At 38.0% G+C, this 17,674-nt stretch overlaps 1 protein-coding gene across 1 annotated transcript; it reads right to left on the minus strand.

Annotated features, from left to right (window-relative positions):
* Window positions 1–1,673: 1,673 nt before the first annotated feature.
* On the minus strand, window positions 1,674–17,324 carry LOC139728459 (AMMECR1-like protein). The gene is made up of 5 exons (XM_071639399.1): window positions 17,038–17,324; window positions 8,527–8,637; window positions 7,864–7,978; window positions 6,633–6,723; window positions 1,674–4,410 (listed from the first exon to the last, which is right to left on the minus strand). Exons 1-5 carry the CDS (start codon window positions 17,322–17,324, stop codon window positions 4,226–4,228), a joined length of 789 nt encoding a protein of 262 aa, XP_071495500.1. The 3' UTR covers window positions 1,674–4,225.
* Between the last annotated feature and the right edge of the window lie 350 nt (window positions 17,325–17,674).

Raw genomic sequence — 17,674 nt, forward strand, 5'->3', positions numbered from 1 at the left:
TTGCACCTATCTGTACTTCATTAATTTCCTGACATGTGTAGCCCTCTCCCAGTCCAATTAAAAAGGGAAAATGACAAGAACGAACATTCCATTGATGTGAATTCTCAGTTTGAATATGCCCTTCGGCTTCCACATATAGACAGGATGAATCATTATTGTACTGACAAGGTCAGCCCAATGTACAGCTGTAAGTATTGTACCTAATTTGTAAGGCATTGTTGAGGTACAGCATTTGACACAAATAGGCATGTTCCAGCATTCAATAACTCATTCAAGATTGTCAATGCAAATAACACACAAGCAAAAGAGTCTAGCCTTTTATTTCTGTTCATGACAATAAAACTCACCCTCCTGCAATTTTATGAGAATAAATTTGACAAGCACTGTCAAAACACTTTGGTGCATGATCTTGATAGCCCGGACAAAAAAGAGAAAAATTACATTGCTGGCGTATTCCATCAACTGCAAAGCGAGTTAAATGTAACCACTATCTCGTGAAAAATATTGGTACATGTAGACTGTACAAATGCATGTGGACGCAGGAGTGATATAGTTAAGGGACTGGCTGGATGGAACTCGTGTGGCACAGCATAATTAACCATGCTCTTGTTTCTTTTTCTTCGCAGCTACAGTTCACTATGTCCATGCTGGAAATGAATCAAAAGAAATCACCTGAATTGATAGATCATTATTGCTCGTGAAAAAGATTTGACGGAAGATATGAACAACGTTTACAGAAAGAAATCTGAGCTTATTACATCTCCACGAATGAACTGCGGGTGAAAACCAAATTGTGATATCTAACAAATTGCCAGCTGAAAGCATGTAGAGCACTCATACTGAATAATTACACATACACTCAATTGTCCCAGTGCTTCCCAGTGGCTCAAGACTGTAGTAGGACAACAACAAAAACAGAGCTGGGACTTTCCTTGGGGACTCCACACAATCTTTATAGCACTGACATACTTGATTGACACCGACACTGAAGCAGATCAAAACATACACTGGTCATCCTGCACTACACCTAGTGGAATGTTTCCTCTTTTTAAACAAACCATGTTTCAGCGAGACACACAAACAATGTGAAGCAATGGAAATGGAGAAAGGAGTCGTGAACAGTGCATGGGATTGGTTTTTGGTAGCAAACGTACTACACAGACATACCTAGCAATTACTGCATAACACTTAACACTTTTCAATAATGGAATTTTGGAGAGATGTCAGTCACAGAGAGAAAACATGCTAGTCTTATTTCTGAATGGCTCCTTCATTATGCAATCTACTCATGACAAACACTGACAAACTCAACCATAATATAACACCTTTTTTGCAGTCCAGCTGTGGTCTCTTTTGTGTGTGTGTGTAAATTTATCAAATAATATGATTGATTTATCATCTGTGAATTCTGTCAAGCCACCATAAAGGCATCTGATTTAACTGTTGAAGATGGTCTAATGCAATTCTCAAGGTAATAGTTGACCCCGTCCAAATAGCAAGATTCCTATTCAAAGCCTTCTACACAGACCTGTGTACCACAAATTATATCATACTCTGTTTTAAATTATTCTCCCTTGGAATTTGGTTTTCCAGCTCTGCAGACAAGTCTCTCTCATTATTTTCTCTCCTTTTCACACACACACACACACACACACACACACACACACACACACACACACACACACACACACACACACACACACACACACATGCACATATAAAAACACACTCAAAAGCTGAGCCAATTTAACCTGTTCCTTCCCGTGGCGTCGACTGATATACGGGAACCTGGTATACAAGGTTCCCAATATATAGACAAGAGTGCCTGAGTGTATTTGTGGCCTAAATTCATGTTTGTGTTATGCTGCCCAATAAAATAGCTTTGATAGAAAGATTAGAGTATCTTCTATCAATGCCTGTCTTCTTTCTGTATGAAAATCATGTGTATCGCAGTATTATTTGCCTTTTTTCCAATGTAGTGCGCACTTTCTACTGATGTAAAACTCATATGAAGATGTACATAGCAAGGCTGAGCTCAGTACAGATTAGCTTTCACTGATCCCATTCAGGTGCCTACTTTGTGTAGAACAAATGAGTTTTTGAGCCCATCAGCACGGGCTCTATTCATACCTCTCGACAGATCAATATTTTCATTGTTTGATGGCACATGTAGTTGACCATGCGAAGGGGATGCATGTACTGCTTGACTGCTTTTGCACAAACGGATTACCAACCCATCTGTTCTCCATGGACCTGCAAAAGAATCTTGTTTAAGGGCATTGAAAGCTCTCTGAGAATTGCGGGAGGAATGGGTTAACAGTGAAATGTCAAAAGCTATTTGCCATCCATGAGCAATGTTGCAAAGTTTTGTTTGTTTAAATTCGTCAGTCGAGAATGAGAAGGGTGTTAAGTTGCCTCAAACACTATGGGTTTAGGGGCAACTTAATGCCCTTATCATTCTCACCCGATGAATTAATGTTCATGCCAAGTCTACAAGCCATCGATGTCTCTCCCGGAACAATTTCCTGGAAATAACTGCTAACATACATGTATTAGGTGTCTGCATTGGGGAAGGTATCAACAATGGGAATGATGCATGGAAATTTCTAGTGATGTCTTGACGAACAAAATGCTGATGCCAAGCCATTTCTTCTCCCTTTGAGGCATAAATTGTTATGTAAATTAAATGAAAAGGAAGTAATGGAGTGTACTGCACAAATTAACTATTGCCAAGAAAACTGCTGCACTTTCATTATATTTCCAGATTTGAGGAAATTACATTGCATTTGAAGGAAACACATGTATAGGGGGAGGGTGGGACATTAATTTTTAACAAATGAAAACAAAGTCAATGGCAGAGGGGGAAAAAAAAGGAAATTCAGCATATCACAGCAAAGGCAATCGGATGACAATGAGAAATAAGAGTAATAATAATGACAAAATGACCAAGATGTACAATTGACTAAAATGTCATTAAACCAGAGGCATATGAATAAAAAAACAACAAATCAAGAGCTCAGTGCAAATTTTCTTGGCAAGAGTTGGAAAATTTCTTCAGCCCTGGTGCAGAAGCTGATATGAAAATGTGAAGTTAAAGGCTAGATCATTAGGAGCAAAGACATCATCTTAAAGTGCGATGGCACTGGCATTCTGTTACTGTAGCACACACTGATGCCGCAGAGGTACAAAGCGTATGTGCTAATGCCCCAAACTATTTCTACACATGACAGACACAATTTCCATGTGCAGTTGATTGTTTTATATGTTTGTAAAGCCCGCTGCACACTATACAACTCACGACTATACGACTGACAGACTTTGGATCCGAAATTAATCACAATAGCCTCAGAGTAAACACGCTTGTTTATTTCAGATCCAAAGTCTGTCAGTCGTATAGTCGTGAGTTGTATAGTGAGCGGCGGGCTTAAGCATCACTGTACTTATGGGGATAGTAGTCTCATCAGAAATGTGATTCTAATTGTGACCAATAATTAAATGGTCAGTCTTTGAGTTAGTGTGCAAATGTGTCGTAAGAGAGAGGGACGGAACAAATCTGCGCTGTATATTGGCATCAAGTTCAGTTTTTGTATTAAAGCCTTCTTTTCTAGTGATATCAATTGACACAGTCCCAACACAGTGATTGAAATTAGTGATTGAAAATATTTTTGATGCTGCCAAAAGCAGATGCTGAATAATGTGTGCCAGAAGGACTGCTCTTGAGAATGCTAAAACTACCCAAGTGTCACAGATATCAGATGTCCACAAAAGGCTTCTGGATTTAATGGTAAATGCTCTCAATTGTGTCATTTGAAACATGAAATGTATGACAGCACTGCACATGCCAGGACACCAGACCTGAAAGAAATTCTCGGCTGCTTGCGCAAAATGGATGCCATGTCCAACAGTCCTGAAATGACACCTATTACAACAACTACACACCACCAAATGGTACTTGTACACATCCTATACCAAAATCTGCAAAAAACACTCTTGTCTTTGCACCTATGACCTTTTCTACCAAACCATGAACAGCAATCCCACTCTTGGCCATGTGATGGCTCAGTTCACATCCACTTTACACCTACTACACGCACCTATCTAGTTCAGACTCTAAAAAATGCATGAGGTCTCCATAGAAATGATGAATTGAAAAATACATATAAAAAAGAGGATGGTGAAAAAAAATAGATTGAACCATGTTGCCCCCACGTGGCAAAAGCTTTCATTAAATGTGTCCATTGGCTTGCCGGCACCTGGCATGATGGGCGGTGAAATCTGCATAGCTCTTGGTCAGTTTTTCACTCTGGTAGCGGGTGACTCGTATAGTGCGACGGAACTCGTCTCGTATTAGAGGTGCCGTGTAGCCGCCCTTCCTCAGCAGATGGTCTATCGTTTGCTTCTTTGTCCACTCTGTAGAAGGGGAAAAACCAAAAGCACATCGCACATGTTAACAACACGTGGTCTTGCCTCAGTATTCAATCAATGATTTTGTTTTGACATGGGGCAATAAACTGTTATTACAGCACAGCTATCTCTCACACAATCTGCTTTCTTTTCATGGCTGGCAGTTTTCTCTTCTTTTTTTTTTTGTTGGGCCCTACACTTCCTATAATCATCAGTCCACAGAGACATTCGCTGAATGAGTGCCGGGTGTCAAACTTTTTTGGCATTCTCCCTTGCTTTGAAATACCTATTGGGCCATGGCAGATGCTGTGCGTGCTATTTTTCTCTCTTTTTTTTTTCTTTTTTTTTGTGTGGTAAATCCGTACTTGCACAATGCTTTAACAAATGGTTAAATTTGCACTTGAGACCCAGTGACACATGACACAAGTGACCTACATAAGCTTGTCTTTAAGGTGCAACTTTTCTGCAATGAGCACAATTCTAAGACTGCAGGGAACATTGCTTTTGCATCTATGATAATACACATGTAAGACCTCTTCTAGAACGTACACAGAGTCATGAATTGGGGTATGAGTTTGTAGTTAACCCACTGGGGACCAGCTGATTTTGCTACAACACGTATTCCGAAAGGCACCTGCCCGAGTATACTCTGGACTACACTTCAATGGGTTTAGGGTTTATTTCTGAAAGAATGTCAGTTTTAACCTGTACTGTGCTTTATTCAGTGATTGACATACATGTCTGCTAGAGTGCGGTCTTTGTCATTTGGCACATAATATGTCTTGAAACTAGCTGCAAATGAATGAAGATTACAGAATCCCATAACTATTGTTCCCCTACATATCTCCTTCCTGTTGGACTGAGGCACACTGTTACACCAGAGCGGGCCTTATACAACATGTAGTATGTACATGTTGGTCCAGTTCGGAGGATTAATGGAATGCTGTGCCTTGATACAACCCACCAAAACTGGATGTCCCTAACCCACCAAAATACACGGTTTATGATGGAAAATCAAATATTTAGGGCTGCTACTCTAATTGAACTCCATGGCAACTACTGAAGGAATAATCAAGGTTGCTTGAAACTTGTTCCACTTGACACTAATGACACTGTTCAAGATTATGTCAAAGTAGCAAACCAGCTGCTGACTGCTACTGAAGCTCCCATATACTTTCAAGTAGTGTACCTTGTGAGTGGAAAAGTGAGAAAGCCAAACTTTAGGTGTACCAAAAAAGGTGTACAAAAACCAGTAAATTCTATCTATAATTTGTTCAATGCTTGGTTGTAATTTAAAGGACAAGTTCACCTTCATAAACATAAGGATTGGGAGAATGTAGCAATATTAGTAGAACACATCATTGAAAGTTTGAGGAAAATCAGACAATCCGTTCAAAAGTTATGAATTTTTGAAGTTTTTGTGCAGTACCCGCTGGATGAGAAGACTACTGCAGTGTATGAATAACTTAGATGTCACATGCGTACAACAAAAAAAGAAAAAATATAAAGAGAATTTCACAAAATTCCATCTTTTGAAAAAAGCACACATTCCCCTGACTCGTTACCGATAAATGTTATGGGTAATATTATTCCCCCTGCCTTTAGAAAGAGGCAAGTCAATTGCTCTTTTATTATGCGAAAAAAGTGAAAATATGTTGAATTTTCTTTTATATTTTCTTTATACTGTTGTACGCATATGACTCACAAGCTGTAGTAGTCTCCTCATCCAGCGGTTCCAACACAAAAATTTGAAAAATTCATAACTTTTGCATCGATTGTCCAATTTTCCTCAAACTTTCACTGATGTGTTCTACTAATATTGTTGCACTTTCTCAATCTTTATGTTTATGAAGGTGAACTTGTCCTTTAAAGTATAAAAGACTGGTAACTCTCAGCAAATATTCAAAACTCTATTAAATCAGCCAAGCTGACCAAGGTGCATATTCATGACATTTTGGGAGCATGGTTTTGCATGTACAAGAAAGTCAGCAAAGTAACAACACAATTTTATTTGAGTTAACCATCGCCTGGCATCCAAAACTACAGAAGACTCTGTATGTTCAAGTTGAAGTGGCATTGATATTAAAAGTTGAACATCTTTTCCAGAACCCATTTTTTTTCTTTGTTTTTCATCCTACATTCAAGTCAATTTTTCTATAAGTCAAAGTTTTTTTCTTCAGTCCCAAGTTATATCTCAGAGGGTAGTCTAAACATACTGTCATACATACCTTGTTCTGGAGGGACTTCAGGTAGATAGGTGGCTGACTTCTTTGTTCCCTTCTCATTGTAGAACTCTATCCTAATTCCATGTGTTCCCACCTACAAAGACAAAACAAAAACAAAACAAAAACAACAAAAAAGTCAAATAAGACATACAAGAGTACAGCTTCAAAGACCAAGTAGTGCTGGGATCCCATGCCATGGGAAGGCTGGTCCAACGCGGACATATATTAGGAATCTCCCTATATACAATATAGCATGCTTTTGTTATTTTTCAAACTTTTTCGATGATATCGCAGACTGTACGTAAGTCACAGTCATACTAAATGATAGAAAGCTTGGTCTCATACAAATATCACATGCTGTCATACATTGTTGTAGATTCTGCAACATACCATGTACATTCTTTCTCCGTAAGTTCAGGCCATGTATGCTCCCATATATCTTTAATGCCCCTGTCTATCTTCTCAGGTGAAAGTGTTTTTATTGAAAAAGCTTGTGACTCCATTTCAAAAAGACACATACATATACAAGAACAAAGTTATCCACAATTAAGAATTCTCTTCAACATTTATGCAGTGTTACATAAAACTGAACCTGCCAGTTTGATGTTTAGAAAAAGTGATGTAGGAAAAATGGCCCATATAGAAAAATTCCAAGAACTATATTTGTTTGTTGTTTTTTAACTTTAAAAAAAAAATCATATTTCATCTACTTTAAGCATAAGCATAATGATTATTGAAAATCATGTGTGAGTCAAGGGCCCAATAAAACACAATCTTTGGAATAAACAGCACACATTGAGTAACAAACTCTGTCTGATCAAGTGTTGCCGCTGCATTACATTGGGGCATCTTCACGTATGTGTTGGAAAGTTGCTGAAATGAAATATACAGTGTGTTGCATCAGTAAACAGCCATTATCTTTGGGCTTCTCTATGGCTGACTTTGTGGGTTTGTTGGGAGGGGTGAAAAATGAAGTGATAAAAAGGTGGCTTTAAAACTTTTTGCTTGCCCAATTCAGGCAAGCATTTGTTCTTATTGTTAAAAAACGCTTGACCGAATTTGATTTTCACTTGCCCCTGGGAAATCACACAAGTGCTTATGTAGCACCCCTATTCTTCACATGTAATATGTCATCCTATCAATGACACTGACACACACACTCAAATATCCATACATTGTAGGTGTACAAATATTAATATTTTCATTTTTTTCCCCTAATATTTCAATTACTTACCCGCCAGTCCTCCCAGTCTTTGGCATCTTCAAAATGACGTAACAAAGACACAGACACGTGAAGGCGCGTTAACTCGTCCTTGGAGATAGGCGAAAACCGCGTATCTTTGAACGCACTGGAAGGAATGGGACCAGAGGGAAGACATGTTACCACTGCAGCGCTGTTCCACACGCTTTCTACTTCAAGCCATGTAACAATTTGGGCAGTGTTGAAGCCTTATGTGTACATCGGTGGCGGTACAACACAAAGGGGACATGCAAGCCAATTTTGATCACCTCATTAAGAATCACATCATGCATACCCAACCCAGTATGTCATCCAGTGATGGCAGACATAATTGTTGGCTTGCCTACCCTACAACCTGGTTTATTATCCTTCTTTTTGATCTCTGGGAACCCGACTGACTCAGGGAAAGCCCTCAAACACTGAAATGAGATTTCAAATGGGTCATAAAAATTGCCAAATATTGCTAGACATGTAGCACTGGCTGATGCAGCTGCAATTCAAGTACTTCATTTGCTAGAAATCAATTTATATATAAATACAGTGGCACCCTTCCGACTCAGCTGCAGGTTGGTGCTTTTTTTCAAACTTAATCAAATTCATCATTTTGAATACGGTACATATTAATGAAGAGTATGTTTATAATCTAATAGCGCTTACCTAGATATTGCATATTCCCTGAGACCGTCATGGAGATTCATGGCAGTGAATGTACCTATACAGCCGCGGAGGCGCTGGTCTTTGCCTATCTTCCATGTAACAAACAGTGGACTGCAGGAGGACAGAGAAAAAAAAAAGTGACATCAAAAATAGTCAAACTATGTACAGTACATGAATTCCATGCTTTTGTGCACATGATGACTCATGATGCAGAATGCCATGATAAGGGTTGTGAAAGTGCAACAGATTATAGACATTCCACAGCATTATCCAACTATCAATTTCAACTTCCACTTGGTCCACCTGTACACTGCATGGGGCACATAAAAAACAAACAAACAAATGTTTCACATGGCTGTATATGTACATACTGTACATGCATGCTAGATGCGCACAGTTGGCTTTAGTGATCTTTAATGTTACAACGTATGTTAGATAAAAATGAACAATCATCCACACCAAGACACTGAATCAGAAAACAATTCAGTTTGTAGCCATGGGATACAAACAATGAAGTACAAAACTGTATGTACACGGGCTTCACATCTGTATAAAACAAACAGGTAAAACTATTTACAATGTATAAAAAAAGAGAAAAAAGAAAAAAAAAATCATCTACGTGTACACCACACCAAAGCAGGGTGCTATGTAACTTTTTTTTTTCACCACCTGCCTGGTCCAGCAAGCAGATTTTCAAATTGTTGCAGAACACTTGCCTGAACATAATTTTCACTTTCCCTAAAAAAAGGTCAAAAAATATAAGAAACTGATTTAGAAGATCATTTGTAAGTTAAGGATTAATAAAAACACAATCATTTACAAGTACATGTTTACAACATTGTAAACAGCACAAATTGATTCCCATAAGAAACAATGGAGTAACAAACTTGGTTTGATCGAGTGTCTGTGTTGCATTGGTGCATTTATTCTTCACATACAACATGTATTATGTAAAATGTACACTACAAGACGTGCTGGAAAGTTGCTGTGTGTTGCATCACTATAAAGCAATCATTATCTTATTTTTTCTCATTGTTCCATTTAACACTTGCCTGATTTTGTTGATTTTCACTTGCCTTGGGCAATCAGGCAAGTATTTATTACACGTATGTATATTTTGTAGCACCTTCCCGTGTATTCGTACATGCAGCTGTAATATGGTTGTGAAGTTTAATACACTCGTATGTATACATTATACAAGCTTGTATGTACATACAGTGTATACAATGTGCAGTGTATGTGCACCAGAGAGGTGGGAAGAGTCTCCCTGTGTGTGCAATGCATGTGTGTGTACCAGTATGTGTGTTCATTTCTGTTCATATGTGTATTACATCATGAACATACAAATTTGTAGTTGCCACGACAACATCAGTAACAAAATTTCAAGAATACTAAAAAAACTCGCCACTACAATGGACTGACAAAAGCATTACATTTGTAAGTCAGCACGTAAGCAGAAAAAAAACACCAATTGATTGAATTGAAGACCAGACAGAAATTTGATCAAAAAGTGTGTCAGGGCTACTGCTCCGATCTTTGGCAATATGCCTTCACTCATGCATAATGTGATTGGACCCATTACATAACATTAGTGACTGATAAGTGTGGCAGCTTGTATCACAGTGTCTTGCCATCTGTTTACACTGTAACCTCGACCTACTCCCCAAAGTATCACACATGATCTAATTACCATACTGTTAATGTACAGCTGTAGTCAAGAGTCAATACTTTTAAAGCATGCAGATGTTAGTATTAATTGCAACTGCCATTATTTTACAACTACATTTTGTGTTCTTTCCCCATAACCAATCCAGACCCACCATTATTTAAAGGTAAAACATAAAATTTTTGGTTCAGTGTGTGTGCATACATGGCCAGCGGAACTGTGGGGGCTGTGGGGGCTTGGGCCCCCACATTTTTTGTGCACCATACAAAGGAATACATAAGGTGTCATCACTTTGGGCCCCCACACTTTTTTTTAACCCGGAAGTACGTAAGTGGCACTAGATATTTCCACTGAAGACCTTTTTTTTTTTTTTTTTGCTTGTCAGCTGAAGAAACCCGGAAAAGGAAGGGGAGGAGAGATGAGCTGAGCACCTTTTTCTTTTTTTTTTTTTTTTTGCTTGTTAGCTCGTGAAACCTGGAAGCGGGCCCCCACACTTATGAAAACGCTCCGCCGGCCCTGGAATAAACAGTTGATTTTTGCTCTTAAAATCTGTAAATGAACACAGACAACATACAGGGTATGTCAAAAAAAAAATGTGTAACAATACCATACATTGTAATGCCGGGATAACATGATTTCAGTTGGGTGATAACAAAAATGCAGAATACAGTATTGAGGAATACACAGTGTAGGCAATTTGCAAAATAGATGGGATACGCCGACAGTATCGCAAATATGCACTCTCAAAGCATATCTGATCGTGGTTGCTACAGTAATGTTTGAAATCAGGCTACAGCAACATCCATCGATTTTCTGCGCGAGAATGAATCGTATGCAGCTTGTGGGGAAATGTACAGTACTAAGTACTGCAAGGGCATGATTGATCATCATCACGTATATAGTACTTTGCAGTCAGGTACATTGTACATGTACACTGCACAATTATGTGTACTGCCACTTTATACTCTAGGCATTACGTTATTCTCTAAATTTAACTACAGTGTACTGTACATGTACCCTGTACATGCATCAGTACACTTTTACTCTGATATAAATTAGGCAATAAAATATGAGAATCAGCATTATACACTGTAAAAACATGTACACTGTATTTGGATCCATGACTTGGATGGCATACAAGCGTACATTACAGTAATTGCTCTACAACAAAGTGGATGAAGTGAATTTTCTCTTTACACTCAGTATTCCCTACTTGATAGCATGGTTCTCACCTATTCCCAATTTAAATTTTGCAAAATGTCCAAAATTGGAAATTTTTTCTCTCTTTGAAAATGATCATACCAGCTGTAAATTGTATCATAGTTATAAAATGGGAAAATTACAGATTTGTAAGTACTGATATATTGTACAATGTAGTTTCTACATTGTAAGTCTGCAAACAATTTAATTTCAGCAGAGAAACAATGCATGTACAAGTCATAATGTACTTCATAAAAAAAAAAAAATCTCTTTTCTTTTTATAAAGAAAAGGGTTTAAAGACAAAAAAAATCCAGAATATAAACATTTACTACAATTATTGCGGCTGACAACTTTGCCTCAGTGTGCCTCCACAGTGGAGTAAAATGATATGGCAGTAACAGAAGCAAGTTACATCTGTAGCACAATGCTTCTGGGGTGGAATAGATGTACCAGCCTACCAGGTACATACAATGTACAGTCTGACCTCTCCTATCCGGCCTCCCTCTATCCAGATCTCTCTGTTATATGGATGCGATCTCGCCGTGATTTTTTTTTTTTGTTTAAATCTGATAATGAAGGGAGAAAGGAGGATTTCAAACTCAAACAAAATTCCTACACAAACTCACATGAATTACAAATGTACATATTATTCCTAACATAATCAACATACAGTTTTTTTGTATAATGTACACCTGTACATTCACATCAAATTTTCATCTAAAATTCATAGCATGTATTCAGACATTCACTACCGCAAAATTTCAAGCTTGGAGCAAAGAAAGAGTTTCAGTGTACGCTACCTGCAATAGGTTACATGTACGTCTACCAATGGGTATAATATGTTTGTGTAGGCGGCAGTCTCCCCAAAGAGGTTTAAGAGTTGGAGTTCCAACTGGTTGTGTATGTATTCAAACAGTTGTCAGATCTCTATTGTTGTGTGAATTTAAGGTGCACTTGTGCCTTTGATGATCGATGTTCAACGCCGCCGTCTTGCTGAGCAATCTGAAGATTCATTTTGAATGTGAACATAATGTTGGCCATATTTTGCCTATTTATTTATTACCGGTAAATGAAACGAACTTCACTTTAAAATGATGATAAAGCATGTAAAACAAAAGTCAATCCCATCCAGAAATTTGTGCAAAGGTGTACATCAGAGCTGTATCATGTGAAAATGTTTAAGACTGTGCCATCCTGGAAAGCCGGTTTTATCACTTTTCACTTAATTTCCACAAATAAAACTAAGTAATATGGAATAATCTTCATGTATAATTCTTTATTGATACACTGTAGATACATGTACACATGTATCAGATTAGTGCCCAGGTACACTGTATGCCCAGTCGAGTAATTTTCATCTTTATTTCAGCATTTTTTTTGCACAATATTTCTATCTATTATAATGCACATCCTCGTGTCTGTACCACCTACGTACCTTTTATGAGAAGGGATAGCGAAAAGTAATTACCATCACAAAGACATACAGGAATACTGTAAGCAGGGCTCGACACTAACGGTGGCCCGGTGGCCCGGCCACCAAAATTGAAAGTCCGGCCACCAAATTTCAAAAAAGGGCAAATTTGGTGGCCCGCCTCGGGCCACCAAAAAGTACGTCAATTAATTTGTAACTTTTTGCGCAGGAAATTAGCAGTTATATTTGTTTAAAGGATGGATGAAAAGGACTGAATGAGTGCCTGAGAGTGAGTGTTGTGAGTTTGTTGAGGTTTATTCATGAGTAAATGTATGTCCAACTTCCAATTCTTACTATGACTGGATAAAACTTAGATATTTGACACATTAAAAAAAACAGGACTTATGTTTTTTTTATTTTTTTTTTTCGGGGCCACCAAATTTTTCCCTCGGGCCACCAAAAATTTGAGGATGGGGCCACCAAACAAAAAAGTTAGTGTCGAGCCCTGCTGTAAGGATGGGTCCTTAGAAAGTGGCTAGTGATTATGCAATGAAACACGAGTCAATTGTCTTCCTATCTGCGAGGCAGATCCTGTTTGGCATACCCATGCTTCAAATATTTTTGAGCGGCGACATCGAACATTTAGCAAAGGAAATAAGACGGTTGTGACTCCATTCTCTTGAACCTCCTTGGTCTCCCATATCCGGCCAAATCCCTTATCCGGATGAGCGCCAAGCCTGACGTGTGCGGATACAAAAGTAGGAGAGGTCGGACTGTATTGTATCTTTGTAGGCAAGGGCACCAGTCTGTTGGATAACTAGAATGACAGGGACTTCCAAGATTTGACTGCTGCACCTGATAAGTTGGAGACGTCGCAGAGACGTCTCCGTTGGTGAGATACCAGTACTAGCTTTACAGATACTGTGTATATTGTATCTTGTTTGTCACTCTGTGCATACACATGTACAAACTGTAGTTCCTCCAGAGGCAGTCATGTCTGTGTTATTAAACTGCAAATCGCCAGCTGTGGGTGGCAGGGCATTTTGAAATTTAGAAAAAAAAAAAAACAATAAATAAATGCACAATACAGACAGTATGGTACCATGTGCACAGCATTCACATAAAATCATGTATTATCACTATGAAACTTAAGAGAAAAGGCAACTCAATTACTAAAGTTCTACACATGTGATTTCTTCTTCTTTCATACAGTATATGTAGGCATACAAGTTGTACAGTGTGCATGTGTGTGCGTGTGTGTGAATGTTTGCTTGTTCATGTTCTCAAGCATGTTCAATTCAGTAACAGCTTTGAAATCGGTTAATAAGATAAGTTACAGCTGTATGGAACAACGAACCCATCAAGTTTAAGTTTGATGCCACTCCATCTGGCAACAACCCAGTTTACTTCAAGAAGGACCAAATCTGGATCTGACTATCAGATACTTAAAGCCTGCATTCAGAATCATCCCTAGGTATCCATATCATGTAGGTACTGGTAGGTAGGTAATACACACACTTTGCCCTTGTAAGCAATCTTGATCAACGTGATGAAAACAAATTTAATCTTGAACAAGCCGTATTTAATACTAGTAGTTGAGTTTCACATGACGTTTTAGATCATTACATTGCTGAATGTCTTTTCTTTTCAGCATTGCATATATTTCAATTCTACAAATGTAGTATGAGTACAAGTACAGCTGTATGTTCCAATATAATCATAGTTACACAGTGTACAAGAGAGAGAAAGAAGTGAGTGTACATGTAACAAAGACAAACACCGTGAGAAATATTGTTTGTGGTGTCACTGCATGGCTAAAACATGATGGATTTCACACAAACACACACACACACACACACACAAAATCATGTGTATGGAGATTATGCAGGTACTATTTTTGTAAAGTTAAAAAAAAAGAAAAAGAAAAAGAAGAGATTTTCTACTCATATCAAAGAGTCAAAATTCCATGGGCTCTAAACTTTCAATATAATCTACAACAAATGTTCAGATGGAGGTGCATTTCCCTTAGGACATGTCTGACATTCTTGAAATAGCATCAACATTCTTCTGGATGAAAAACAATGTCAAAATTATGTGTCAGCAGCAAGTTTTTGTACTCAACAGTCTTGGATCCTTGCAATTACCCTAAGATGTCATGAACAAAAGACAGAAAAGCTTATCAAAGCAATGTAACACCACTATTGAGTATGTTATTCACAGGTCACAGTCAAGCCAGATTCTTTCAGTAAATTTAAAGGGATGGTATAGTTTTGGTTGAGACCTAATTTCAGGTTTCTAACATTTTTTGGTGAGATAATGAGAAACCTCTTATGATATATATACAACTTGTATGAACAGTCATGTACAAGTGTAATTCTATGAGGAATTCAAAATTTGATGAAAATTGGTTTTGAAATGGCTGAGATATCAAAAAAGAGCGATTCTAATAAAGTGTGGGACCCACACTTTATTACAATCGCTTTGTTTTACTTTGTTTTTGGATGTTTCAGTCATTCCAAACCCGATTTTTATCAAATAAACTTTGAATTCCTCTTTAAATAGTATGTTCTGTACTACATCATTGAAGTGTTTTCTTGGTATCTCGCAAAAAGTTAAAAGGCCAATTCTCATCTCCACCAATACTGTGCCATCCCTTTATTAAGTCTTAAAGGAATGGTACAGTAATGGTTGAGTCAAGGATTCAGCTTAGTAAATCCACTTTTTGTGAGATACAAACAATGTGAAGCAATTTATGAAATGTAAAAGTGCATACAATTCTGAGAGGAATTCAAAGTATATTTGATGGAAATCAGTTTTGAAATGGCCGAGATATCCAAAAACAAAGTAAAACAAAGTAAAACAAAGTGATCCTCATACAACCTTGTAAAAGGAGGGTACCACCTTTTATGTACTCTTATTGGTTTGTTTTAGATATCTCAGCCATTTCAATACCAATTTTCATCAAATAAACTTTGAATTCCTCTTAGAATTGTATGCTCTTTTACATTTATGACTAAGAGATTTCTCATTATCTCAAAAAATTATCAAAATAAAAAGTTGGAAACCTGATCTTGACCAAAGCTGTACCATCCCTTTAAAAGTACATGAACATGTAGATGTACAAGTGCTGAGTCTACTGAGGAACTGTATCATACAAAAATTGTCTTGTACTGCTGTCTGCAAACAAGGGGTTGATCTGTATGGGCACATGCCATCAAATGAAGGCTACATGTACATCTGTATGTCTAGGCCTGTTCCACAATATGTCCAGGTATTTGTGCAATTGTAGCAATCCTCATAGACCCTACATTTATCTCTGTCTGTTTCATTTTACATACGTGTATATTTTGTTTTTTTGTTTCATTTTTTGCTTTTCTTCTACAAATTACAAGATAAACTTGTACTTTTAAACAAGCTGCCCATGATTCCACCTTACAACTTAATGCCGTCCAAAATTTGATCACCTGCTGCATGTAAAAACATCGTGGAGCTCTATGCTTTTGCGCATGGTCGAACCTTGGCCATGGGAGGTTGAACTTTTTGGTGCAGTTGCTTTATTTATTTAGTCTACATTTTCTTTTTAGTATTAAGGAAATTCACGATGCAAGATGAATTTGAATGCATTCAGAAATTAATTTAAAAAATACCCTATTAGTATTAGGATGCATGTCTCACATATTGTTTGTGTATATGATGTACAGTGACATAGATCACTGAGCTGATTCACATTATATCACAGTAACTTTAACTGATACAGTTTACATTGACTGTGTACTACACTTGTACGTACAAAGAAAAAACACATCTTTTTTGTTGTTCATACTCATACAGTACACTACAGTTAGGTACAAATCAAAATGACTACAATATTTGAGCCTTTTTTTTTTTCTAACTTTACACACACACACACACAAATAACAGCACAGGGTCAGTAGACTTGATTGATAGGATCTAAAAGGGTTAGAGCCTACAAAGCCACCACACGCCCACAGTATCAGTACAGCCCTACTACAGGGTTCTCTCTGACTCATAATCGTGATAATATGAGGGAAAGAGTCACCACACAACTGTGCTGGCGAGTTACTGTTACAATTGTACTTTGTTGCAGCCATAATGGCATGATGTGGAACAATGATGACATACAAAAACTGGTTAGGCCTACTGTCAAGTCTCAATTTATGTTATGACCATTTTTCTATTGAATGAAGTAAGGGATAAACTCAGCGCACTCACAAAGGTTTGTCGGTGAATTTTGGCGATGGTGCGGGTCCTTCGTTGTTAAGATGTCGGGACAGAGTTTCAAAGCAGAAATAACACATCTCTTCACACACAATACGGGCTAGGTTGGCATTGAGTCCATTGCTAAGGCCATTTGGTCGAGGTATAACAGCCGAACCGTTTCTGGCAGACGGATTATAATCTCTTGCAGAACATGACGTCGAAGATCCTTGTTGGTTTCCTTCATTTTCAGGAGGAGCCGACACTTTCTGTCGCTTAACACCGCAGCAGCCGGTCGCCATTTTCCTAAGTTTTGATTGAGAACGTAATGAGAGACTGCTATCGCGCGACATCGAATAGTTCATTGTGGCAGCCACGAATAACGGGTAAGGTGTGTTACCAGTCTGCTGTTCAGCTGATTGAAAGAGAATTCTCGTTATTCCTTATGGATGTAGGGCTGATGGCTAGCTCTGCTGCATGACTCAGGGATTGTCGATAGCTTTGGCTAGGTCAAATCGAACAATACAATAGCCAGAGGGTCAAACATGACCAACAAGCCGCACATAAATGTCTACAATGTTGATCGCATGGGCTCAAACCCGTCCGAAGATGCAATCTGACAGATAAATGCAGCAGCGTGTGCTGTATGGTG

This window comes from Diadema antillarum, unplaced genomic scaffold, assembly GCF_040938485.1.
Source record: "Diadema antillarum isolate AM-2024a unplaced genomic scaffold, OU_Dant_1.0 seq00000180_RagTag, whole genome shotgun sequence".
NCBI classification, from domain to species: domain Eukaryota; kingdom Metazoa; phylum Echinodermata; class Echinoidea; order Diadematoida; family Diadematidae; genus Diadema; species Diadema antillarum.